This window comes from Sinocyclocheilus anshuiensis, unplaced genomic scaffold (genome assembly GCF_001515605.1).
Source record: "Sinocyclocheilus anshuiensis isolate Anshui unplaced genomic scaffold, SAMN03320099.WGS_v1.1 scaffold38, whole genome shotgun sequence".
NCBI lineage: Eukaryota > Metazoa > Chordata > Actinopteri > Cypriniformes > Cyprinidae > Sinocyclocheilus > Sinocyclocheilus anshuiensis.
The window spans coordinates 2,782,573-2,807,966 of NW_015544213.1; the positions used below are offsets into that span (position 1 = coordinate 2,782,573).

At 36.2% G+C, this 25,394-nt stretch overlaps 4 protein-coding genes across 8 annotated transcripts in view; 1 reads left to right on the forward strand and 3 right to left on the reverse strand.

Annotated features, from left to right (window-relative positions):
- The window catches only part of LOC107697192 (regulator of microtubule dynamics protein 3-like), a 7,656-nt gene extending 6,970 nt beyond the window's left edge, over positions 1-686 (reverse strand). For 2 of the 3 annotated variants that reach the window (XM_016497868.1, XM_016497866.1), the window contains exons 1-2: positions 297-686; positions 17-188 (exon numbers count right to left, since the gene is read on the reverse strand). In XM_016497868.1, the coding sequence (XP_016353354.1) occupies positions 17-188; positions 297-450 (326 nt within the window). In that variant the 5' untranslated portion in view covers positions 451-686. The remainder of the gene's footprint in view (positions 1-16; positions 189-296) is intronic. The other variant, XM_016497867.1, reaches the window with a different exon arrangement.
- Positions 687-2,547: 1,861 nt separating this feature from the next.
- Positions 2,548-13,361, forward strand: LOC107697193 (zinc finger CCCH domain-containing protein 14-like). 2 transcript variants are annotated; one of them, XM_016497869.1, is made up of 18 exons: positions 2,569-2,587; positions 2,657-2,716; positions 3,083-3,125; positions 5,103-5,217; positions 5,566-5,606; positions 7,378-7,537; positions 7,635-7,944; positions 8,035-8,201; positions 8,309-8,406; positions 9,690-9,818; positions 9,907-9,984; positions 10,786-10,945; positions 11,256-11,455; positions 11,694-11,835; positions 12,289-12,425; positions 12,500-12,576; positions 12,854-12,960; positions 13,057-13,361. In XM_016497869.1, the coding sequence occupies exons 2-18, from the start codon at positions 2,681-2,683 to the stop codon at positions 13,058-13,060; spliced, it is 2,004 nt and encodes a 667-aa protein (XP_016353355.1). In that variant the 5' UTR covers positions 2,569-2,587; positions 2,657-2,680; the 3' UTR covers positions 13,061-13,361. The 2 variants fall into 2 exon arrangements, with proteins under 2 accessions (XP_016353356.1, XP_016353355.1); XM_016497870.1 differs by having other exon boundaries at positions 2,548-2,716; positions 7,638-7,944.
- Positions 13,361-18,440, reverse strand: LOC107697194 (translation initiation factor eIF-2B subunit beta-like). Its single transcript, XM_016497871.1, has 8 exons — positions 18,104-18,440; positions 17,043-17,163; positions 15,572-15,723; positions 15,324-15,487; positions 14,616-14,711; positions 14,279-14,416; positions 14,101-14,167; positions 13,361-13,551 (listed from the first exon to the last, which is right to left on the reverse strand). Exons 1-8 carry the CDS (start codon positions 18,423-18,425, stop codon positions 13,394-13,396), a joined length of 1,218 nt encoding a protein of 405 aa, XP_016353357.1. The 5' UTR covers positions 18,426-18,440; the 3' UTR covers positions 13,361-13,393.
- A 911-nt stretch (positions 18,441-19,351) lies between these two features.
- Positions 19,352-24,097, reverse strand: LOC107697197 (transmembrane emp24 domain-containing protein 10-like). 2 transcript variants are annotated; one of them, XM_016497874.1, is made up of 5 exons: positions 23,840-24,097; positions 21,826-21,946; positions 21,582-21,655; positions 20,653-20,779; positions 19,352-20,544 (listed from the first exon to the last, which is right to left on the reverse strand). In XM_016497874.1, exons 1-5 carry the CDS (start codon positions 24,023-24,025, stop codon positions 20,423-20,425), a joined length of 630 nt encoding a protein of 209 aa, XP_016353360.1. In that variant the 5' UTR covers positions 24,026-24,097; the 3' UTR covers positions 19,352-20,422. The 2 variants fall into 2 exon arrangements, with proteins under 2 accessions (XP_016353360.1, XP_016353359.1); XM_016497873.1 differs by lacking the exon at positions 23,840-24,097 and adding an exon at positions 22,625-22,877.
- Positions 24,098-25,394: the final 1,297 nt, after the last annotated feature.

Sequence of the window (25,394 nt, forward strand, 5' to 3'; positions counted from 1 at the left end):
AAGAGTGTTCACCCACTTGACATCTTCAGCGATGGTGGTGCTGATGTCCCTCAGACCCTCCCGCAGCTCTGCGATCTCACTCCTCAGACAGGACACGCTCTTCATCACCTCGTCCAGAGTCTTCCTCAGTTCCACATGCTGCTCAGGATACAAATCCCTCACCGCTGCGGTAAGAGCCGCGGAGTCTACTGAACACACACACACACACACACACACACACACGTGTCTAGTGTGTCAGATCAGATCATATTTGAAGTGAAACTGTTGATGTATGTGATGTGTTTTTGTGTTCAGACCCGTTTCGCTCTGTAAACCGGAGCTCGTGTTGTGCAGCAGGCGGCGGTTTCTCCTCCTGAGAGCTTCTTTAATGATCAATAATGCGATCAGGCCGGTGCTTATCGTCACACCGACACCGAGACCGATCACTGCGTTCCTGCCGAGCCAGCTCATCGTTTAAATCCCGTAAAATCACCCCGAATCCTCCGCTATCAGTACATCTGCGTTTCTCTCGGGCGGATTTAATTCTCCGTCACTGTGTTCCTCTTTATTCTCATGATTTAGAGATATAAACACATCCTCTCTCTCTCGCGATTACTTAATTAAAGACTAAATATCTGAATCGCATCAAACTCACGCCGTTTGACAGCTGATGTCATGAGTGTGTGTGTGAGAGAGAGAGAGCGCGCGTGCATTAGCGCACCCTGGCGGACTGGAGGAGCGACGCTGAGGTCAATCCTTTTTTTTTTTTTTTTTTTTCAAGGAAAAAAAAAAGCGTCGGACGCTACTGCAGTTATGAGCGGGATCACTTCCGGTGCGGAACGGAAGCAGAATCCGTGAATACTTTTTTAAATTTTGATTAAATTTGTTTTTATTCAAGGAACAATAACACACAATAAAACAACATTAAAATAAGAAAAGAAAAAAATAGAAGGACAAATTACAACAAACAAAAAACAATTGCCAGGGGAAGGAAAGTATAAAACTTCAAAACAAAAATACAAGATATACATACATACATACATACACTTGTACGTATATATAAAATCAAATAAATATATTGTAAAGTTCACAAACTTTCAAAGCGACGCTGAGGTCAATCCGTGAAATTGTTTTTCATTTCCTCCTGGGACCCAGGCATATAGACTTTTGTCCTCTGTAGAGGACATTATATTTTACAGAATTTTTCTGAGACCGTACATGCCACAATTTTAAGTCTGGATGTCCTGTACAGAGCACATTCTGGGCTTTTTAGAAATATCAAATGTTTGGAGGTTTGACTCCCTCTCTGATATTGACAGTCTGACAGAATTATCAAATTTGGCACTCTTAGGGAAATATGATAATGTTTTGTAATAAATCTGGCTAGATTTCAAATTGCTTGTCGTAAATAAGCATCTAAGAAAAATCGGAATATGACTTTTTGTTACAAAACGGGGCATCATTTCTATAATATCTCATAATGTCTTCTGTAGAGGACAGCAGGACAAACATGTTAATCAGGCATTTAGGGGAAACACAATAAATCAACAGGGAAAGAAATTATAGATCAATATTCCTATGAAATATGAGATATTCTTTTGAAAATGTTGCCACGTTATTACTCCCATTATAACACTTCTTTTTTCATTATGGTTTGCCCCAAGAACACATTAATATGCAAATTAGATGCAATGTATAGATACACTGGATAGAATGGGAATACCAATTTATGGACATTTTATGCACATATTCCATAAAGTACAATAGTAGACTATATCAAATCATTCTGTTATATCTTTTTTAATAACATAGTTGAGAATCATCTTTGTACAAAGTTTGGCTAAAAATAGCCTGAAACCTAAAGACATGCATATGCATATGCATACATGCCATTATTATTTTTTTATAACTTAGTCCTGGCGTCCTCTACAAAAAACCTTGAATAAAATATGAATAAAATATATTTTTTTCAAAAATGTTTTTTCTCCATTTGTTTTTTATGCTCAAACCAATGATATAAAACAACAACAAAATTCACAAAACGTTTTTTTCTGGTTCTCAGGAGGTTATTATAAAGTAAATTAATTAAATAACATTAACATTAAACAAAACGATATATTATAAACAATAGAACAGAAAATAAAGGAAAAATAAATATAGGCAACTAAAATCAACAAATTCGTTTTTTTTTAAATAAACAATGGAAAAATTAGGTAGACTACAAAAATAATTCATATTAAGGGTCACTGACAAATAAGTTGTCCAAGATGGAGAAATCTTTAAAAACCTAGTTTAAAACACATGTGCAGTGATCAAGTATTTAGTAAAATAAAATACTAAATACCAAATAAATATAATTCTTATTATTGATACATTATCATCATCATCGTTATCATCAGTCAATAAAAAAAAAATGTTTTATTTAGTTTGATTTGTATAAAAAAATGAGCAGTTTAAAATAATGTTTTTTAAAAATTATTGTAGCTCTCGAGCACTTATATATTCGTTTTTATTAATAAAATTATTTTAAGAAAATTAAACATGATGCTGTCGTCCTGAATTGGCTGCGCATGCGCAGTATGAATAGAGACGCTGCACGCGAGGCCTGGTAATAGCAAACTGTCCTTCTTTCTTCTTTTCTCGATTTCCTGTTAATTTAAATAGTGTCTTGAATCAGAGGGGAAACAACAAACCAACAAATATGGAGATCGGAACTGAGATTAGCAAGAAAATAAGGGTAAGCCGTTTACAGTGCGTAGCATTCGGCGCGGTTTAGCGTGCTCGCTAATGAATGTTTGCTGCGCGTCTGTTGCTCGTTTCTGTTTCATTAAATGTGTTTGGGGTGTTTTTAATACAGTAAAGAGTTTGTTTTGTTTATTGTTGTGTATTTGGATATCAGCGAACTTCACTAACTACCATAGTGTTCTTTAAAGGACGTTTGGATTAGCATGTAAATATTGTGTTACAGTGTTATATGAGCTTTCAGTGCCATGTGATTGTCATCATCGATACTGTTTTGTGAAGGTTAAAGGTGGTAGTTAGTGTTTGTATGTTAAATAGTAATGCATCAGTGCAGATAAAGTTTTTATTCCTTGTTTTTCAGACTGCTATCAAAGGAAAGTTGCAGGAGCTCGGCGCTTATGTGGGTAAGAGCTCAAAACAGATATGCATAATTTATTTTTAATCAACTGCATTGTGTTTTCATCAGTTTTTGTAGTGCACGTGCTACGGAAAAAATGAACGGAAAGTCTTGTCATCTGCAAAATAGAAAGTTTAGCGAACTTTCTAAAGAATCAGATCACAGTGACCCTTACAGCTGATGAACATTTTACATTTTCACTCTTGCATCTTGACTGACTTTGTAAAAACTTTATATTTTTATTGCAAAGTGTTTGCAGCACAGCTGTATACAATAAGATATTGTGAAATGTAAAATTACAATAGCTTGAATAAGCTACATATTAACATGCAAAATGAGTAGCATAAAATAAATTTAAAGGAATAGGTCACTCAAAAATGAAAATATGCTGGAAATGTACTCCCCCTCAGGCCAGCCAATAGTTTGGAAGAGATTTGGAGAAATTTAGCATTACATCAGTTGCTCAGCAATGGATCCTCTGCAGTGAATGGGTACCGTCAGAATGAGAGTCCAAACAGCTGATAAAAACATCACAATAATCCACGCACATCAATTAACATTTTGTGAAAAGCTGTTTTATGAATTGAAAAGCTGGAGAAACCAATATTAAGGACAGAAGACTTGTTATAACCAGTAGCAACGGTTTGAAGTTAAAATCGTCTTGATGGATTTGTTTCTTACAAAACATAGCTTTTCGCTCCACCAGATTGAAGAACTGGAGTTGTGTGGATTTACGGGTGAACTATTCATTTAAAGGGGTAGTTCACCCAAAAATGAAAGTACCCCTTGATTTACTCACCCTCAAGCCATCCTAGGTGTATATGACTTTCTTCTTTCAGACGAATCCAATTGGAGTTATTCTTCTTTCAGACGATTACAATTGGAGTTATGTTAAAAAAATGTCCTGGCTGTTCCAAGCTTTATAATGGCACTGAATGGGCGTTATTTTTCAATAGTCCAAAAGAAGTCCAATAAAGTGCATCCATCCATCATAAAAAGTGCTCCACACGGCTCCGGGGGGTTAATAAAGGCCTTCTAAAGTGAAGCGATGCGTTTTTGTAAGAAAAATATCCATATTAAAAACTTTATAAACCATAATCTCTAGCTTCCGCGAACTGTCGTACGCGCGTTCATGAGAGAGTGGCGTTCCAGTGGCTGATGTAGGACGCAGGCGTAGCGTAAGCTCCAGTGAGAATATGTTAGTCTCACGAGCAAAGGAAAACCAGGCTCCTCTTGGCTTATCTCGAAATCCTCTGACATTTTTCTTTACAAATCCTCGTTTTGTACTTCTAACTCGTGACCGGAGTTTTGTTTTGCTCGCTTTTCTGTGTTCATCACTTCTCACCGGAGCTTACGCTACGCCTGCGTCCTACATCATCTGCTGGAACACCACTCTCTCGTGAACGCGCGTACGACAGTTCGCGGAAGCTAGAGATGACTGTTTTATAAAGGTTTAAAAATTGATATTTTTCTTACAAAAATGCATCGATTCGCTTCAGGAGACCTTGTGGAGCACTTTTTATGATGGATGGATGCACTCTATTGGACTTCTTTTTGGACTATTGAAAAATAACACCCATTCAGTGCCATTATAAAGCTTGGAACAGCCAGGACATTTTTTTAACATAACTCCAATTGTAATCGTCTGAAAGAAGAAAGTCATATACACCTAGGATGCCTTGAGGGTGAGTAAATCAAGGGGTACTTTTCATTTTTGGGTGAACTATCCCTTTAAGTAAAGTAACAATGTAGAGTAAAAAAAAGTGCAGCAATTACTTTTAAACAATAAGAATACATTAAACAAAATAGTTGTAATCATTATTCTGGGTCAATTTAAATCAGAAGTAAATTTTTCCGTCCTCATGCATGTCTAAATGATGTTGTATGGTAAACAGGATCTCTATTAAACAATTTCTGCATTAATGTGATGGTTGACTGACCTTGTTCAGATCAGATTAAATGTGTTACCATGTGTCTCTGTCAGATGAGGAGCTTCCGGATTACATCATGGTCATGGTGGCCAATAAGAAGAACCCAAAGCAGATGGCAGACGACCTGTCCTTGTTTCTAGGCAACAATACCATTAAGTTCACTGTATGGTAGGTGAAAGTCTCCCTATTTACATTGTGATGTTTTGAGTCTCTTCTGCTCACCAATGCTGCATTTATAAAAAAAAAAAGAAAATGCAGGAAAAACGGTAATATAGTTACAATTTAAAATGACTGTTTTGTATTTGAATCTGTTTTGGAATGTAATTTATTCCTATTTATTAAAGCTGAATTTTCAGCATCATTACTCCAGTCTTCAGTGTCACATGATCCTTCAGAAATCATTATAATGTGCTGATTTGCTGCTTAAGAAATGTTTCTTATTGTTATCAATGTTGAAAACGTTTGTGCAGAGGAAGTAAAAAATAATGAAGTAAATGCTGTTTGTGTGTGTTGTAGGTTACATGGTGTTCTGGAGAAGCTACGATCGGTTGCAACTGGTATGTTTCATATTGGAGATCATGTTGAAATATTTTTCTCTACAAAAGGGGGGCCCGGCAGAAAAAGTTTGGGAACCACTGCTATAGTGCATGGTTTTACTTTAACTTTTTTGCATTAAATAATACAATTAATAATAGCATAACTCAGTCTAGTATTTAAACGTTGAATTAATATTGTGACCTATTGACTTGAAAATTTGAGTTATTCCGTCTGTATCGGTGTTATTTTTAGATTTATTTACATAATATTAGCATTTTGAATTAGCATTTATTTCTATAATTTTTAGTCATTTTGTTGTGTGCTTTAGTCATTTTTATTAGTTTATGTATGTTTCATGCATTTTTATTTCAGTTTTAGTTTTTGTAGATTTTCCGTTACTTTTAGTGTCTGAACTTAAACTTATTTTGGTTGGTTGCCAAGGCAAACGGAAATAGTGTCGTTAAAGGAGTCATATGATGCGATTTAAATTTTTCCTTTCTCTTTGGAGTGTTACAAGCTCTTGGTGCATAAAGAAGATCTGTAAAGTTGCAAAGACTAAAGTCTCAAATCCAAAGAGACATTCTTTATAAAAGTTAAGAGTCAACCACGCCTACCTAAAACGGCTCGTTCTAACACACCCCCACATGTCTACGTCACGATGTGGGAAGGTTTGCATAACGCCGCCCAAATGTTCATGCAAAGAAAGAAGGCTTTTATTAGTTAGGCTTATAACTTTTATTCTCGCTGTAGTATTGTTGTTGCCGCCGCCGCCATGTCGTGAAGGCGCTGTGTTTCGTTGTGAAAGCGAAACTACTTTGTTTGGCCTTCCAAAAGAGGACGATATCCGCTTCGTCATGCCTGGAGCTGATCCGTGCTGGTCGCTGAGGAAATACATCAACTTCGCGCTGTGGATCGCCGGATCGGCTTTCTCCGTGGGCGAAGCGGAAACCAGCCCGGAGTCGTCACATGTGGTTGCCGCAAGCCCGCCCGCCGCCACTCACGCAAGCCGGCTTCTGCTCACTCTAGCCCGCCGTGTGTGACGCTGTGTTTCGTAGTGAAAGCAAAACTACTTTGTTTGGCCTTCCAAAAGAGGACACAACTAGAAATCAGTGGTTAAGTTGTATTTACAACACTGTTCCAGAACAGTTCAACCCAAATATTCCGATGTGTGCAGCACATTTTATGGAGGACTGTTTCCTGATCCTGGTAGAGTAGACTACAATGCCGGCTGTTCTGACTCACAGACTGTAAGTACGTTTTTTATATTTAAAGAATTTGCCACTGACGATTTTTGAGCAGTGTAAAGTAGCGTTTGTAGTTTGTCGTTTCTCCGATCACAAATGCAGACATGGTTTTATGTTTACGTGGTGCGATGCAATGCAACGCATAAAAAGACAGTATAAGTCATTATAATCCGTAATTATGTCCCCACTGTATGCAACAAATGCCTCGTTTATAATGGGTTTTAGTCTCGTCGCTCTGGCCCGGACAAGGCATCACAGTATGGTGAGGGGCGTAACATTTCCGTCACACGCTTGAGGAATTCGGCCAATCACAATGCACTGGATAGCTGGCCAATCGGAGCACACCTCGCTTTTCAGACCGATTAACTGTGTAAAAATCGACGCGTTTCAGAAAGGCGGGGCATAGAGGAGAAACAATAATGTGTTTTTTGAACCTTAAACCGCATAAACACATTTCATTACACCAAATACACAAAATAATGTTCTTTTTAGCAGCATCATATGACCCCTTTAAGTTAGTTTACCAATATTTGTATTTGTTTTGCAGAGCCCACATCACTCCATCCATCCGATCCACACTCTGAGACCAGCATCCCAGCAGAAAACAACAGGAGGGGGGCGGAGCCTCGTGCTCTCGCCATTTCCAGCTCACGTTCTGATAAGCTGGAGGGGCGTGTCTCAAGCTCCGCCCACGAGAACCACACCAGGTATTTAATTCCCATGAGTGGATCAGCGAATCACTGTGAATTTGACTTAATCGCAAATACTGATTATTACAAGCTCACCAGTTTTTGTTTTATCTAGCAGGAGAGGCTCTTCTGAAAGACCCTCCAGACTCACATCTGCTGTCAAACCGCTGATGGAGGCGTCGGCAGAAGCTGTGATTGACATCAAGCCCGATCTGGATGATGATCTCATTGCCTACGACCCCCTGGAGCAGAGCTTGACCTCTCGGGCTTTATACAGCCGCTCAACTGCGGACAGGCCACGGCCAGCGCTGGAGTCTTCAAGACGGACTGCGGATGCTTACAGATCCTCAGACGTCACGAGAGGTCAGGAAAGGTCCGGTTCCAGCCATGGCCGGGGCTACAGGAGCTCAGCGGAGAGCAGCAGGGTGAGTGAATTTCGATGCAGTGAAAGCATCAGTTCAGTCCTGCGCTGATGCTGTAGCTCATCACCTCATTGAATGTCACCCTTCTGGCAGGAATTGTCCCGGAAACGAAAGGCTCCTGTAGCCAGTTCGGTGGTTCGGGTTCACAGAGGTCATGAACGCGGACAGGAGAGTGATGATCTGAATGAGGAGGAGGATGAAGATGAGGAGGACTACGGTATTGCCAGCAAAGTGTCTCTGCCATTGAAACCTGAGCGCAAGTACGTTCCTCTGTGAAATGGTGGAAAAGATATTTTTTAAATATGCTTATTAATAATTGATTGTTTACTCCTCCCAGAAATAGTTTGATGTTTTGTTTGTTTCGCAGGCCTTCCCTCCCACCAGCCAAACAAGCCAACAAAAATCTGATCCTCAAAGCGATCTCAGAAGCTCAGAAATCCATCAACAAGACCACTACATACACAGGTTCACCATATGCATTTAATATTATACTTAATAATAACAATTTGTTTAACACAGTGCAGTTATTTACGGAGCCCCACACATGACATGTGGAAAAATATATATATTGTGGCCATGAAGTAATAATTATTTTTGATTTAATTAAGAGAATGAGAGAATGAATTAGTACAATGCAGGGTTATTATAGTTAACTAAAACCAAAACTATAATTAAAACTAAAAAAATAATTGTTACTTGAAATAAAATAAACATTAACTGAAATAAAATACATAAAACTTTATATTTCAGCTAGTTGCCAAGGCAACATTTCTAATTTTAATTTAGTAGTTTAATTGGTTCATTTTGATTTAATAGTTTATTTAAATTATTTTAACTTGATGTACTAAAATAACTAAAACTAAAAATGAATAAAAACTATATAAAAATACATTATATAAAATAAAACAAACTACTAAAAATGACAAACATAGCAACAAAACTAAAACTTTAAACTTAAAAAAAAAACATTCAAAATATCAATAGAAACTATAATAGTATCTCAGTGATACTAAAATAAAAATAAGTTTAGTTTATTAATTTATAAAGCACATTTCAAAACAACAGAAGTTGCAACCAAAGTTCTGTACAGAGGTATTAAAACAAAATTAGAACAAAATTAAAACAGAATTAACACTGGATCAAAACCTTGGAGACAAATGTAAAAATTTAAACACCCTCAATTAAAACATGAAGAATACAGATAAGTATTGAGGGAATGTATTAAGTTGTGGAAATGAATTCTTAATTCATATCCATGATTTAACTAAAACGAAGGTACAAATTGGTGGCCACAGTACATATATTGTTGTCTGCATATCATGTGTGGGACTCTGTCATTATTAAATATCGAATTGTAACGTGACCTATTGACATGAAAATGCTAGTTAATCTGTCTGTGAAAATTATATTTTAGTATTGTTTTTATATACTGTTGTCTTTTTCTTAATATTTTGACTTAGCTTTTATTTTTATTTTATTTTTTCCCCCCAAATTTTTAGTAATTTTGTGCTTTTGTCATTATTCGTTTTTTAAATATTACTGTTTAGGTGTAGTTTCATTTTATTTCAGTTTTATTATTAGTTTTGATATATTTACTGCTAGTAATTTTAGTGCTTCAGCCTAAACTTATTTCAGTTAAATATGTCTATTTTATTTTATTTCAGCTTTATTTCAATTAACATAAATACTTCTAATAGTAGCAGTTTTAGTTAATGATAATAACCCTGGTTCTGTATTCTCTTGTCCAGTTCCCCAGCGGCAGACGGTTCCTGTAGCACCACGGACACGTTCAGTGAGTGACGAGATGAATAATGCTGCAATCCGATTGGTCCAGGAGCACCTGCACGCCCTCGCGCCTCAGGACACGCTGCACAATAGTGAGTGTCTGTTGCTTAAAGAAATACTGTGTTGACAGAAGGAACAAGAAATCAAACTACAAATTGATTTCTTTTCTGTGTTTTGCAGCACAATCCATAGCTTTAGCATCTCGTCTGCAGTTGGAGCTTCCAGAAGAGGACACTCGAGAGCAGCTCAGTGAATACCGTGAGGGATATGACCTAACTTTGACCTCTGACAGTAAAGTCCATCTTAGTTGTACTATGGAAGTCGTTCAGTCACATTCTGTGAAGCTCAGTAGTCTCATGTAGCCAGACCTTTGACTAAACACACAAACATAGACATGAAGAGACCATCTGATCAACATGTAAAGCAACTGACCATCTAGAATATATTTGAATATACACTATCATTAAAAAGATTGGGGTCAGTACAAATTTACTTTTTTTTATTTTATTTTTTTTAAAGAATTGAATATTTTATTCAATAAGGACACATTAAATTGATCAGAAGTGACAGTAAATACATTTATAATGTTATAAAAGATTTCTATTTCAAATAAGTGATTTTCTGTTGAACTTTCAATTCATCAAAGAATCTTAAAAAATAACGTATTACGGTTTTCACAAAAATATTAATGAGAGCAACTGTTTTCAAAAATGATAAAAATAAGAAAAGTTTCTTGAGCAGCAAATCGGCATATTAGAATGATTTCTGAAGGATCATGTGACACTGAAGACTGGCGTAATGATGCTGAAAATTCAGCTTTACATCACAGGAATAAATTACATTTTAAAATATATTCAAATAGAAAACAATTATTTTAAATTGTACAAATATTTCACAATTTTACAGTTTTTACTGTATTTTTAAACAAATTAATGCAACTTTTATTGAGCATAAGAGACTTATATAAAAACTTCAATCTTACGGACCCCAAACATTTGAACAGCAGTGTACTTAATCATATTTGTGGGTTTTTTTTGTTTGTTTTTTTTTTTAATTCAGAGCTGCAGGTTTTAGAGGCGGCGAGACTCAATGCTCTGGACACACGTTCATTCATCATGAGGAAACCGGAGCTTGAACAGACTCCACCAGTCAGGAGCAGTCTTAGTGCTGTCAATCAAACTGAAGACCCGCCCATCACGTCCCGAATGGTGCAGGCCAGGTATGACAGCCAGGTTTCAAGCAAAAACAATGTTGAGATCTATATACACTACCATGCAAAAGTTTGGGGTCGGTAAGATTTTTAAAATATGTTTGAAAGAAGTCTTATGCTCACCAAGGCTGCATCAATTTGATCAAAAATACAGTAAAAACAGTAATATTGGGAAATAGTATTACCATTTAAAATAACCGTTTTCTATTTGAGTATATTTTAAAATGTAATTTATTCTTGTGATGCAGTGCTGAATTTTCAGCATCATTACTCCAGTCTTCAGTGTGTCATGCTCACATCTCCTTCTGTTCCTCTGCAGAGAGAGAGGGGAGCTTGTGGAAGCAGCGAGTCCAAAGTTCATCGTGACATTAGATGGAGTTCCCAGTCCGTTAGCAAGCCGCACCGATCAGGAGATGGAACCTGAGGACGAGTTCAATACGACCCCTGACTTTCCAGAAAATAATGGACCCAAACCTGCCGTCCACCTCAGACTCGGCACTGACTTTCTAAACACTGGCAGTAAGACGAACATACTCATGTTTTAGAGGTCTTGTAACTTGTACCACGATAACAGTATATATAACAATACAGTTATTTTCTATAAAATGGGAATGGATGTTATGCCAGCTTATTTTGTACTAAACCCGGTCCTGTCTTGTAATTGTAGTCATGTGACTCCTCATTTATTCTAGCTGTAGTCAACATTCCTCTCAATTTTTTTCTCTGCTCACCCTCATTCTCTGTCTTTCTCCTGCAGATAGAGAGTTAAATGAGGTGGAGGACATGGATGTAGAGCCGGTTCAGGCTAAACGACAGAAACTTCCAGAACGCTGCAGGTTTTGGCCTGCGTGCAAGAGTGGAGACGAGTGTCTGTACCATCACCCCAACACACAGTGCAAGTGAGAACATATATTAACCCCTCATGACTGAATAAACTCACATTATAAACCCCACGTAACTCTCAGCCTGGTGGACTAGTCAACCAACTAGTATTTTTACTTTTATTATTTCTTATATTATTTATATTCATTTTATTATTTATTTATCCTAACTTTTTCTTTTCTATTCTAATTATTATTTACTTTTCCTTTTTGTAACTTACAATGACGTATTTAATTTTTGTACTTGATTTGATTTTTCCTTTTTTGTATCTTATAACAAGTCAACAACTGACTAGTGTTTTATTATTTTACTGTTTTTCTTTTTGTTAACTTAGAACTTTTTTTTTTCCCCTCCTGATATTATCGGTGGTGCTGGAAAAGAGGAATTAATAATAAATTAATAATTTGAGACACGTCGTACATAGTGATGCATATTATGTAAATATGTTGTTGTTTTTGGTTGTGTTGCAGAATATTTCCCAACTGTAAATTTGGCAACAAGTGTCTGTTCATTCATCCAAACTGTAAGTTTGATGCCAAGTGCACCAAAGCGGACTGTCCATTCACACACGTCAGCCGCAAACTCAACAGCAACCCGACAAGAGCTGGTGTGTAAGACGAAGATGAAATACATTGGAATGTGTTATAAATGGCTGCTGACATTTGACCTGTGACCCTGCAGAACCAGCTCCAGCCAGCAGCGTGTGCCATTTCTTCCCAGAGTGTAAAAAGCTGGACTGTCCGTTCTACCACCCTAAAGTGAGTATTACATCAGCCTGTTTGACTTTGAGGGATTTGTTTATTTTTATTATTATGATGATGATTAAGTTTAAAAACTTCAACTTCTTTGAAATGTCAACATAAAATCCTCTCATGCTACTGCTCTTATTGTGCATGTTATTCCAAATGTTGGTTTTATGAACCTAATCTCTATATTTTTATGCACTTTAACTTCTTTTTTTTTTTTTTTTTTTAAAGTTGCTAAATACATTTTTGTTCATATGCTTCAAGTGCCTAATTTGTTTGTTTTATGCAGCCGTGTAGATTTGCGGCGCAGTGCAAGCGAGCGGGCTGTACTTTCTACCATCCAGTTGTGGCAGTGCCGCCCAGAAGTGCTCTGAAATGGACCAAAACGCAGAACAGGTAGCACAAACTCTCAGACGACTGCAGCGAAGCCTTTGAAATGTACCTGTGAATCAAACTTGGGTAAAGAGCAATTGTCTGTTTCTTTTCCCACAGTTGAGAAACACTCAAGTGAATGATCACGGCTGAGCTGCGGCGTTTCTATGGTTCATGTGGAGTTTTGTCTCTTCTGTCATTCTAATCATTTTTGTTGTGCTTAAGTTTTTTGACTTCTTTTTAAAACAAATTATGAGTTTTATAAATTGCAAGCTTCTGTAAGCTGTTTACAGAATATATTTGGTGTATTAAATGTCAACAATACACACACACACACACAAATGTTGTCTTGACTCTGTAAATATGGATCAGTAGCTTAAATATTCACTCGATTCACAATCCCAGCAGTTTTGAAAGCCAAAGTGTGAGACAAAAATGCAATTCTTTATTTTCCAGTCTAGAGTTCATGATCTTCAGGGTGGTAAAGTTCACTCATCAAACGGTAAATGTACGACGGAGCGTTTCCACCGATGTTAGAGATGAACAGAGTGATGAGTTCTGGAGGAACGTAGTCGAATAGCGGACAGTGAGCGTTGACCTTAGACAAGATCTCACCTGGAAGCAGAAAACAGAAATTTCATGACAAATGTTGCTCACCATCTTAACAGAACGACTTGACTACTGATACAAAAGAAAAGTAAAACTAGTTCTTGTAAAGCAGATTTACACTGACTGTCCATAAACAATGTAGATGACTGTTTCTTCATCAGAACAGATTTGAATGGGTGCCGTCAGAATGAGCGAATCGATTAACATCATGTGAAGTGAAAATTTGGAGGTTGGTAAGAAACAAATCCATCTTTAAGATGAGAATTTTTTACAAGACATTAACTGATGGACTGGAGTGGTGTGGATTGATGTTTTTCTCAGCTGTTCGGACTCTCATTCTGACGGCACCCATTCACTGCTGAGGATCCATTGGTGAGCAAGTGATGTAATGCTACATTTCTCCAAATCTGTTTGTGTTTTCTACATTTTTTGTTGACAATTTCTGTTTTGAGTGTGTTATTTCTTGAGGGTTTTTTAACTTTAACCTTAAATTGTATAAGTGTAAAGTTGTAAATGACTTCATAAAAGGAGTAAAATGTTGCTGAATGACATTACCTTCAGTAAAGGGAAGCACTTCATGTGGTGAAACAAATTTATGAAACGTGTCCTCCTCATTAGGAAACTACAACAAAGATGCAAGTTAAACCTCAAAAGCAGCATTTACAAGATCTTATCTACTGACGTCAATTTGACTAAATCATGTAAAGTGTGATTGTACGGGGGTGTCGGATACCTGCGGTGAGAGCTTGAACATGGGAGCGCAGACGATGAGGGGAGTCGAATGATGTTTGGCAGCCAGAGCCAGTGTGTGTGTGCCGTTAACCGCCCGCAGACCCCCGTTAGCCAGAACCGTCTGTGTGCCGATGATCACCTGAACAACACATGCAAGTGATTCAGTCAGGTGTTTTTCACCTTCAAGATAGTTCATAAAGAAACTCGAGTCTTTGAATGACTAACATGAAACAAAAACGATGTTTTAAATCATAAAACATTTCTAGTTGTGTGATTTTGGATAGTTAATCTATCTGGATTCTTCCATTGGTGCGTCACACATCAATCCTTTGTTTCACCTTATTGACTCTTGACATTACAGCGAAAATGGCCGCGTCTGGGATGACTGTTGTCTCGATGTCCTCTTTGGAAAGACTTGTAGCCATTTCATGCCCCTGAAGGACAAAAAAGTTATAGTTTAGTCAAGTTACTTTGAAGGACCTCAATTTACAACAGCACTAAATACACTTGCTTAAAGATCAATATGAAGTTCAACTCTTAAAACATTCATATAAAACTTTTTATATAAATAGTAATAATATAAATAAAACAGAAATAATTATTATTTAGATGATACTATTTAATATTTGTATTTAAATATTATTTATAAAAATTAAATGGTAAAAACTAATACTATGTGTTCATTAATGATAAAAAAAGTTGATACATTTTATTTTTTATTACAGTATAATTTTAAATATCTTAACAGTTAAATATTAATTATTAATAATTAAATAGGCATTTTAATTTATCATTATTATTAACTTATCATTATGTATTCATAATTATAATATGTAAAAATGTTATCTAATGTTATTATTAATACATTATTATTTAATGTTTAATAATATTACATAATGGGTAAACATGCTTTTGTGTTATTACATGGTTAAACATGACAGTGTTATTAACTCTTGGCTATCTGTTCTACTATTTGCTAGTGATGAGAAAGAAATGTTTTCGAGAGCCGCTTTAGTAAAATGCAATGGATGCAAATATTTGCTCACTTGACAGAAGGGTGCACACTCTGCAACCATGACGTGAAATTTGCGTTTCCGCGCGGCGTCTTTCAGGAAAGCTTCCACTGTTCTGGAGCGGCCAATGGTCATGATGACCTCGTTGGAGTGGATGTGTTCCAGCGCCTGCATGGAGATGTTGTCTGTGGTGCCCTCTAAAAATAACAGGCATATTTAGAGTTACAAGAATATTTAAAAATGCAAAAGCTTCTGATGAGCTGGCGTCTATGGATTCTCACCCAGTTCTGTCAGCAGTTCGTTGATGGCTTCAATGATGTTGGCTTTGAGATGAGCGAAGTGCTGTCTGAAGTTGTCCTCGCTGGATCCTCCAGACGTCAGCAGCTTGTGCAGAGACTCCTGCTGATCCGCTTCTTCAGTGCTGCCTCTGGACCTGAGGAGAGACACAGGATATCCAGATGATTCAGATAGTTCACCTCAAAATGAAAGATCTGTCATTATTTACTCACTATCATGTTCCAAAACCAGCATGCTGATATTAAAACCTTAAAGCTACACTGCGTAACTTTAGGCCCTCTAGCGGTTGAAGCATGAAACTGCGCGTTATTTGCGGAGGAACATTGTTTTGGCCGTTACGCGAGTTGTGCTTCGGCTCCGATATTCTGCGCGCATGAATCTGATGGCGCTGGGCTCGATTACAAGTGATCGCTTTATCAGTGCAAATGTCACTAACAACATCAAAACTCGACCAATAATGAAAGAAAGATGGCTATCCAAAACATAGATCTTATAAGCAGGTAAGTAGCTTACATGCTGCTGTTGTTTTGACTTTTTAATTTAACGTTACAGAAGTTTGGCTACTCAGACGTTAAATAAACCCATTGCTATTCATATCAGATAACAATGGAAATTATAACTTGGAAAGACTATTTCTTGGAAAAATAGACAAAAGTAGTAAATAATTTAGAGATAGTCATGGTAAACCAACATAAACATTGTTTTGTAAGCCTAAGGCACAGCAGATGTGATGCTATACAAACTGTTGATTCGTGTTTTATTATGGTTAATGTTGCTTTCTCTTTTTGCTTGCGAGCTCTTTTCGGTTCAAGGTTCAACTGTTGTGACTTCAAGCAGGCACCCTATTTTAATATTAAATATGCAGGGACAAATTATGCAAATATGTAGTTTCCCCCGAAATCAGACCCGACAACTAGTATAAAAAAATTAATCGGCCAGAATCGGGGTACAAGCACCAATAGCTCAAATAACCAAATAGGTGATACACCCGCCATGTATCGTTCTAAATAGTATGTTTTTACTACAAAGGCAACGGTCTGGAGTTTCCACCGATAATGTGGTTTAGGGTTTGATGAAACCGCTTAGAAAAATACTGTGATAGTTCCAAAAGAGTCCACTGACTTCAAAAAGGAAATCAGGAAATATTCAGGCATTCAAATTGATTTGAATGAAAAGCTTATCCAGTGGCCCTCTCTAGTGGACAACATTGCTTTTATAGACCTCATCTGTCATTCACACTGAAAATGCTCAAATTTGATTGGCTGCCATGTTTCTTCGTTTGTCTGAGTGATATTTAAAGAACATGTTAGCCTGTGTGACAAAAATAATGCATATAAAATTTCAACTTCTTGGATAATACAGTTTTCATTCACTCATTTGTGTTTAATGTATTAGGGGAAGAGAAGAGGGAATGAAATTATAAGGGCGAATTCGGATCCTGGATGAGTGTCTCACCTCGCATATTCTTCTCGAATGATCTTCAGCACCCTGCGCACCATGTTACCGACGGTGGTCTCAGACGGCTGTGCTGCTGTCATCCGCCTGCCTTCCTTCCGTATGATTTCCATCAGATCACCTGAAAAAACACACACACACACCAGAAACTTCAAGATCCTGTAAACCAGAGGGTGTCAAACTGGGGCCGCAAGCAAGTGCTAAAGGGTCCGTGAGAAAATTTAGAGAAAAAAGTAAAGATAAATAAATAATAGAAATAAGATTCTATATAAGATTATATATATATATATATATATAAAATACACAAAGAAAATAGATTAAAATACATTAATAAATAATGAAAATAGATTAAAATTATAATTAAAATAATAATAAAAACAAATAAACAAAAAATATAAATAAAAATTGTATTAAAATAATACAATAATATGGTATTAAAAATATGAAAAGTATATTACATTTAATAATAAAATGATTTTAAAACAATTTAGAAAACAAAAATGATATTCAATTTAATTAATACATTTAATTAATATAAAATTATATTAAAATAAAAATTACACAAATCTAAATTATAATTATAAAAAATATATTGAAATAAATAAAAAAAAATTAAATGACTGATTACAATAAATATATTACAATAAATATTTAAAATAAAGATGTAGTAAAATGAACAAATAAACAATAAAATATAACAGTACAGTACTATAGTAAGTAGAAAAAACAATGTTACTTAATAGCAAAATAATAGAATAATATTTTGGACATATTTATAACATTTATTTTTCACGTATAAGCTGGATCTTTTTACAAGCAAATATATAACCGCCATTTACATTTTAGCATGGGGTCCCTCACATGAGGATGATCATGTTTGGAATATAAAATATGAAAGACTGAAAAGCTCTGCTGTAAACCACAGGCACATGTAGCACTACACAATCAGGCACAGGGAATGATGTAACTGAAGTCGTGTGTCAAGCAAAACAAGGCTCAGGTTCTGATTTAGAACAGCGGACAGCGCTCGGGTTCTGATCCGATCTCGAGCTCTCACTCACCGGCGTTGCTCCAGCGGGCCTGCGCGGTGATTCTGCGGAGTAAAGCGGTCGTTTCTCGGGCAGTTTCCGCGGAGCCCCGGAGGGATCCTGCCCCGCTGCCGCAGCGCTTCAGCTCGGACAGAAACGACTCGATTCGCTCGGACAGATCGGTCTCTTTATCCGCGCCGGGCATTTTCACTAATGTCTCAGTAAAGCGCTGATTCTGAACGCTTGAACACTTACGGAACCAGACAGAAACCTCCCCCGGGTCATGAATCCTGCTCTTCTTCTGTTGTTTATCGGCGATCAGGACTGTGTTGTAACAGCCCCACCAACCGTCCATCCATATCGACACTCGCTCAAGTCTTTTCTGTAATGCTGTTGAATAGATTATACAAAACAGATTGCTGCATGTAAAACCCACGAAGTAGCCTATTAAAATATTTTGCATAATGCACTGTATATTATTTAGCATTTTAATATATGGCTATAGAAAACATGCTGGTTCACGATTGTTATCATACTTGAAGTTCATGGTTGGTAAGATTTTTTTAATGTTTCAAAAAGAAGTCGTCTCTTCTGCTCACCCTCAGAGTGTCAAAAATACAGTAAAAACTGTAATGTTCTGAAATGTTATTACAATTGAAAATAACTGATTTCTATTTTAATATATTGTAAAATGTAATTTATTTCTGTGATCAAAGCTGAATTTTCAGCATCATTACTCCAGTCTTCAGTGTCACATGATCCTAAAGAAATCATTCTGATAGGCTCAAGAAACGTTTATTATTATCAATGTTGAAAACAGTTGTGCTGCTTAATATCTGTTGAAGCTGATACATTTTTTTCATGATTCTTTGATAATTGAAAGTTCAAAGGAACAGAATTTGACAGCATTTATGTATTTGTAACAATGTAAAGGTATTTACCATCAATTTAATGCATCCCTATATATATATATATATATAAATACACACACACAGTATATAAAGAATAAAAGAAATTTACATATATTGCAGAATGCAGTTATGATTTTAATGTTATGTGGCTAAATAAAGCATGCTGGACTATAATTATTATATAGAATATTATGTAGAATTTATTATTTTTAATAGTTGTTTTATTATTTGGTGTATTTGAATGTCTTTGTTCAAAACATGTAAATATTTTAATTTAAGATGTTCAGATTCTCATCCAGATGACAATGACTAAACTCTCATGTGCTGCTGTAACAGACCTCATTTGTTAGTTACTGACAAACACTCACAATACTTACAATTTTTATTGAATGACAAGCCAATTATATTTCCGAAATCCACTTTCACCAAAATTAATTAGAATCAAAAACATTGCCGCTGAAACTGATTGAACACTGGAACAAAAAATTAAACCACTAGCAGCAAATAATAATAATAAATCTGATCCAACCCCAGGACATGTGTAACCACTATTCCATAAAAGCATTTGAAAAGAAGAGAAAATGAAAAATGACAGTCTAGTTTGATCGGTCAAATACAGGTAGATCCTGCAACAAATCAACCCAGAATTGATGGAGCAGTCATGGCATTTAACCTCAGGCCCACTGCAAGAGTTCTGTTGGATTGAACATTTATTCAGTCTGTGGAGAAACTAACAATCAACAAATAAAGATTTTATCACAGATGAACTCACACTTTCCCATACTAAGCAAACTAAAAAGAGATTCTGCCCCACAAAATAAAACTGCTTAAAAATTAGTACATTTCTCAAAGTCAGAATGATATATGACAGCTTGTAGCTCTGATGTGCGATCGCTCTCTCTTCACTTGCAGTGAGTGGGACTTCATTTTGATAAAATGGCTTTGTATTACCAAACAAGTCTTTACAGAAATAATATAGACTGCTAAACACATCAATCTACAATCTGTTCATGAGAAACAGTCATTCTATCTTTCCAAATAATAGGCGGAACAAATTACTGTAATTAACACACACACACACATTCAATGACCACAAAGTTTCTCTCACAGGAGCATATCTTTTATCAGTTATAGGGGCTTCTGCTGTCATTTAGTATAAATACAAGAAAATAAAGCAAAAATAACATTTTTTTGAAAAACTGGGTGATTTTTCCAAATGATACTGAACAAGCCTGTATCAAAAATGTACACGCACTGAAAGACAATTTGGCCGCCAAGCATCAATCACTTCCCAGAGGATTCCCTGATGCACATCCACTCCCGATAAACTTCAGGCCACCTGCAGCGACCGGAATGAATCGCCGAGGCAAAGCAAAATGTCAGGGGCCGGAGATTCTGATGTCAGGAAGTAGTTCTGGGTCCCTGATTGCTCAGGCAGAGTTTACTCAATGAGCTTCTTGGCCTTGAAGAAGCGGCGCAGGTAGAAGACCTGCCACGTGGCCAGACCGATCAGACAGCACATGGAGAAGATGCTGAAGTACAGCACGCGTGTGTTAGTGGACTCTGCAAAACAAGTCAGAACGTTAGAGCTCATGTTGCTTCATTTTGCAGACACTTCTAACTGCTTGGAGCTGGAATTAAACTAAAGTGGTATGTTTTGTTGGTTCTTACCATTAGTATCTCTCATCTCCTCCTCTCTCTTCTTCATGTAGGCAAAGTCATTGACAATAGACTCTGAAAGATCTTCCAACCGACGGAGTTCTACTTCCAGGGGCTTCAGTTTTTCGACCTTGGCAATCTGAACAAACGCAGAATAACTTCAGACTGACTAACCAATCAAACCAACAGCTACAAATCTGATTGTAACAGTAAGTCTTAAGGGTCAATTTTTCGAAATTGAGATTTATACATCATCTGAAAGCTGAATAAATAAGCTTTCCGTTGATGTATGGTTTGTTAGGACAATATTTGGCTGAGATACAACTATTTGAAAATCTGGAATCTGAGGGTGCAAAAAAATCTAAATATTGAGAAAATCGCCTTTAAAGTTGGCCAAATGAAGTTCTTAGCCATGCATATTACTAATCAAAAATTAAGTTTGAATATATTTACAGTAGGAAATTTACAAAATATCTTCATGGAACATGATCTTTACTTAATATCTTAATGATTTTTGGCATAAAAGAAAAATCAATAATTTTGACTCATACAATGTATTTATGGCTATTGCTACAAATATACCCCAGCGACTTAAGACTGGTTTTGTGCTCCAGGGTCACATATATGTTTACATATAATGTTTCTTGAGCATTAATCAGCATATTAGAATGATTTCTGAAGGATCATGTGACACTGAAGACTAGAGTAATGATGCTGAAAATTCAGCTTTGCATCACAGGAATAAATTACATGTTAAAATATATTCAAATAGAAAAGAGTTGTTTTAAATGGTAATAATATTTCACAATATTAGCATTTTTAGTGTATTTTTTATCAAATAAATAAAGCCTTGGTGAGCAGAAGAGACATCTTCAAAAAAAAAGCAAACTTTTGAGCAACTGAGAGAAACTTTTAAGCATGAAAAAACAACGCAAACAAACCTCTTCATAATTTTTGGCCTCAACACCGTGCTTCATGTCCAAGTTGATCTGTTGGTCAGGAACTCTTCCAGTTCCTAAATGGAAGAAAAATGTAAAAATCCAATGAACAAATTCAGAATTCATAGAGCATATCAGTGCTGATTCAGAATCAAATTCGTATGTATCGCCCATCATAGTATCACTTTAAGCTGAACATGTCAGCCAAGGTGCTATTAAAAAGTCTGCAGATGGGTCAAACACTCACCCATAGGTGACTTGCTCTCGAAGCACACCTCAAACATATCATAGTCCTCTGTGGTGAAGGCAAACTTGCCTTTGGTTGCATCTTCTTTCACATAGAGGATGTGTCCGGAGGAGTCTGTGATCTAACAGGATCAAAACATTTGATATTCAGTACAAGCCAAAGAGATTATTACACGTTTATTATAAGGAAGGCCGAAAATATTATAATTAACACTGATCAGTAATGTTTAGTTATATCTTAATCCATGCACACTTTCTCTGTCTGTGAGTGTGAGTGTAAGACTGACGTGTTACAACTGAATGAGATACTGGTGGAAACATACAAACTACATTCACATTTATTCTTTGCACGCGTTATGTGGCTGAATAAAGGCATAACGTCGTTAACACAACTCATCTGATTTATTTAACCAGCTGAATGTTATTAGAAACGAACTAAACTGAACCATTAAATCACCGTCCAACCAGGACGCGCCATGTAGCACTAACATAAGGCCTTGCGTTTACACTCACAGAAGCGCTAACTATAGTCAAGTCAAGTCAAGTCACCTTTATTTATATAGCGCTTTTAACAATACAGATTGTGTCAAAGCAACTGAACAGCATTAATTAGGAAAATAGTGTCAATAATGCAAAATGACAATAGTAAACACACATTTTTCAGTTAAAAGAAAATAATAATAACTATAAACTCCGTCTCCAATCAAGCGTAAAGTAGCCTAATTGTTGAATACAACTGTAACGACTGTTTTTGCGAAGATTTAAATCGTTAATCCGGTAGATGTGTGGCGTGACGTCACCTTCAGGTTGGTTTTCGTGTTCGGCTGCTCGATGATCTCGTATTCTCCGGTAACGAGCACGTCTTTATGGATCTCCTCCCGTAGACACTTTCTGCTGCGCACCGGCAGGTAGAACGAGATCGACACGACGGACTGAACCACAAACGACAGTGAGAGCGAGAGCAAGAGCACACGGAACCGCGCCATGACGAGCTAATCGCTCCACTACTGCAGGCCCGGGTCGAGCTGCGCACTGCGCATGCGCACTGACTCTGCGATTCTCTGTGCGTCTAGAGCGCCCGCTCGTGGAGACGCAGGGAGTAGCACAGACCTCTCTAAAACACGTTGCACATGAACAAAAATGTTTTATTCTTTTACTTTTCGAGAAGTTTTATGCAATCATTCACAACTCTGTTGTTGATTACAAAGAGAAGTTTCAGTGTCACATGATCCTTCAGAAATCATTCCTATATGCTGATTTGCTGCTCAAGAAACATTTACTATTTATTATTATCAATGTTAAAAGCAGTTTTTGCTGCTTAACATTTTTGTGGAAACAATGATACCACTCAAGCATTTGTGGTAAGATTTAAAAAAGAGAGAGAAATTAATAATTTCATTCATCATACATTAAAGCGATGAAAAGTGAGTGTAGACATTTAAAATGTTTCAAAAGATTTCTATTTAATAAATGCTTTAATACAGCACAACTGTTTTCAACATTGATAATAATCAGAAATGTTTCTTGAGCATCAAATCAAATTGTAATGATTTCTGAAGGATCATGTGACACTGAAGCCTGGAGTAATGATGCTGAAAATTCAGCTTTGCATCACAAGAATAAATTACATGTTATAATATATTCAAATAGAAAACAGGTATTTTAAGTTGTCATAATATTTCACAATATTTACTGCATTTTTGTTCAAATAAATGCAGCTTTGGTGAGCATAACAAAACATTTTAAAAATTCTTGCCAACCCCAAACTGCTCTCAAACATACTATAAACAAATTAAAATGTACTCATAACTGATTATTGCACTCTAAAAAATGCTGGGTTGTTTATGCAAAATGACAATAGTAAACACACATTTTTCAGTTAAAAGAAAATAATAATAACTATAAACTCCGTCTCCAATCAAGCGTAAAGTAGCCTAATTGTTGAATACAACTGTAACGACTGTTTTTGCGAAGATTTAAATCGTTAATCCGGTAGATGTGTGGCGTGACGTCACCTTCAGGTTGGTTTTCGTGTTCGGCTGCTCGATGATCTCGTATTCTCCGGTAACGAGCACGTCTTTATGGATCTCCTCCCGTAGACACTTTCTGCTGCGCACCGGCAGGTAGAACGAGATCGACACGACGGACTGAACCACAAACGACAGTGAGAGCGAGAGCAAGAGCACACGGAACCGCGCCATGACGAGCTAATCGCTCCACTACTGCAGGCCCGGGTCGAGCTGCGCACTGCGCATGCGCACTGACTCTGCGATTCTCTGTGCGTCTAGAGCGCCCGCTCGTGGAGACGCAGGGAGTAGCACAGACCTCTCTAAAACACGTTGCACATGAACAAAAATGTTTTATTCTTTTACTTTTCGAGAAGTTTTATGCAATCATTCACAACTCTGTTGTTGATTACAAAGAGAAGTTTCAGTGTCACATGATCCTTCAGAAATCATTCCTATATGCTGATTTGCTGCTCAAGAAACATTTACTATTTATTATTATCAATGTTAAAAACAGTTTTGCTGCTTAACATTTATGATAGCACTCAAACATCAAACATCAGAGAGAAATTAATAATTTTATTCATCATACATGAAAGTGATAAAGTGAGTGAAGACATTTAAAATGATGCAAAAGATTTATATTTAATAAATGCTTTACTAAATGTAATACATATATTTGATAAATGCAATTAAATGCGTTTTTGCTGCTTAACATTTTTGTGGAAACAATGATACCACTCAAGCATTTGTGGTAAGATTTAAAAAAGAGAGAGAAATTAATAATTTCATTCATCATACATTAAAGCGATGAAAAGTGAGTGTAGACATTTAAAATGTTTCAAAAGATTTCTATTTAATAAATGCTTTAATACAGCACAACTGTTTTCAACATTGATAATAATCAGAAATGTTTCTTGAGCATCAAATCAAATTGTAATGATTTCTGAAGGATCATGTGACACTGAAGCCTGGAGTAATGATGCTGAAAATTCAGCTTTGCATCACAAGAATAAATTACATGTTATAATATATTCAAATAGAAAACTTTTTTATTGTAAAAAAAAATATTTCACAGTATTGCTGTTTTTACTTTATTTTGATCAAATAAATTCAGCCTTGAGTAGAAGAGATTTATTGCAAGATCATTCATAATTAATGTTTTCAAACTTTAATAATAACAATTCTATTAATACTTTTATTATATTATATATTATTAATTATTATCATGATTATTAAATGCTGCTTTTTATTTTTACAGGACAATAGTATGTATTATTATAAGATATATATTTTAATGTGCTAAAGTGTATATATATATTTTTAATAACGAGTGCCGGGGGCGTGGCTTGGGCCGTGGTTAGATTTTCCTGCTTTTTTTTTGTCTCTAAGCTGATCACATGCTTGATTTTAGGGGGCCCTGGGCTTTTGGGGGCTCAAGGCAGTCGCCTACCTGGGTCTAACATTTTTTAAATTGGGTATTAATAAATGTTCACCTTTTGATTATTGCTGATGCCTCTAGTAATTATTTGATTTTTAATTTACAACCTATTTTGGGTTCATT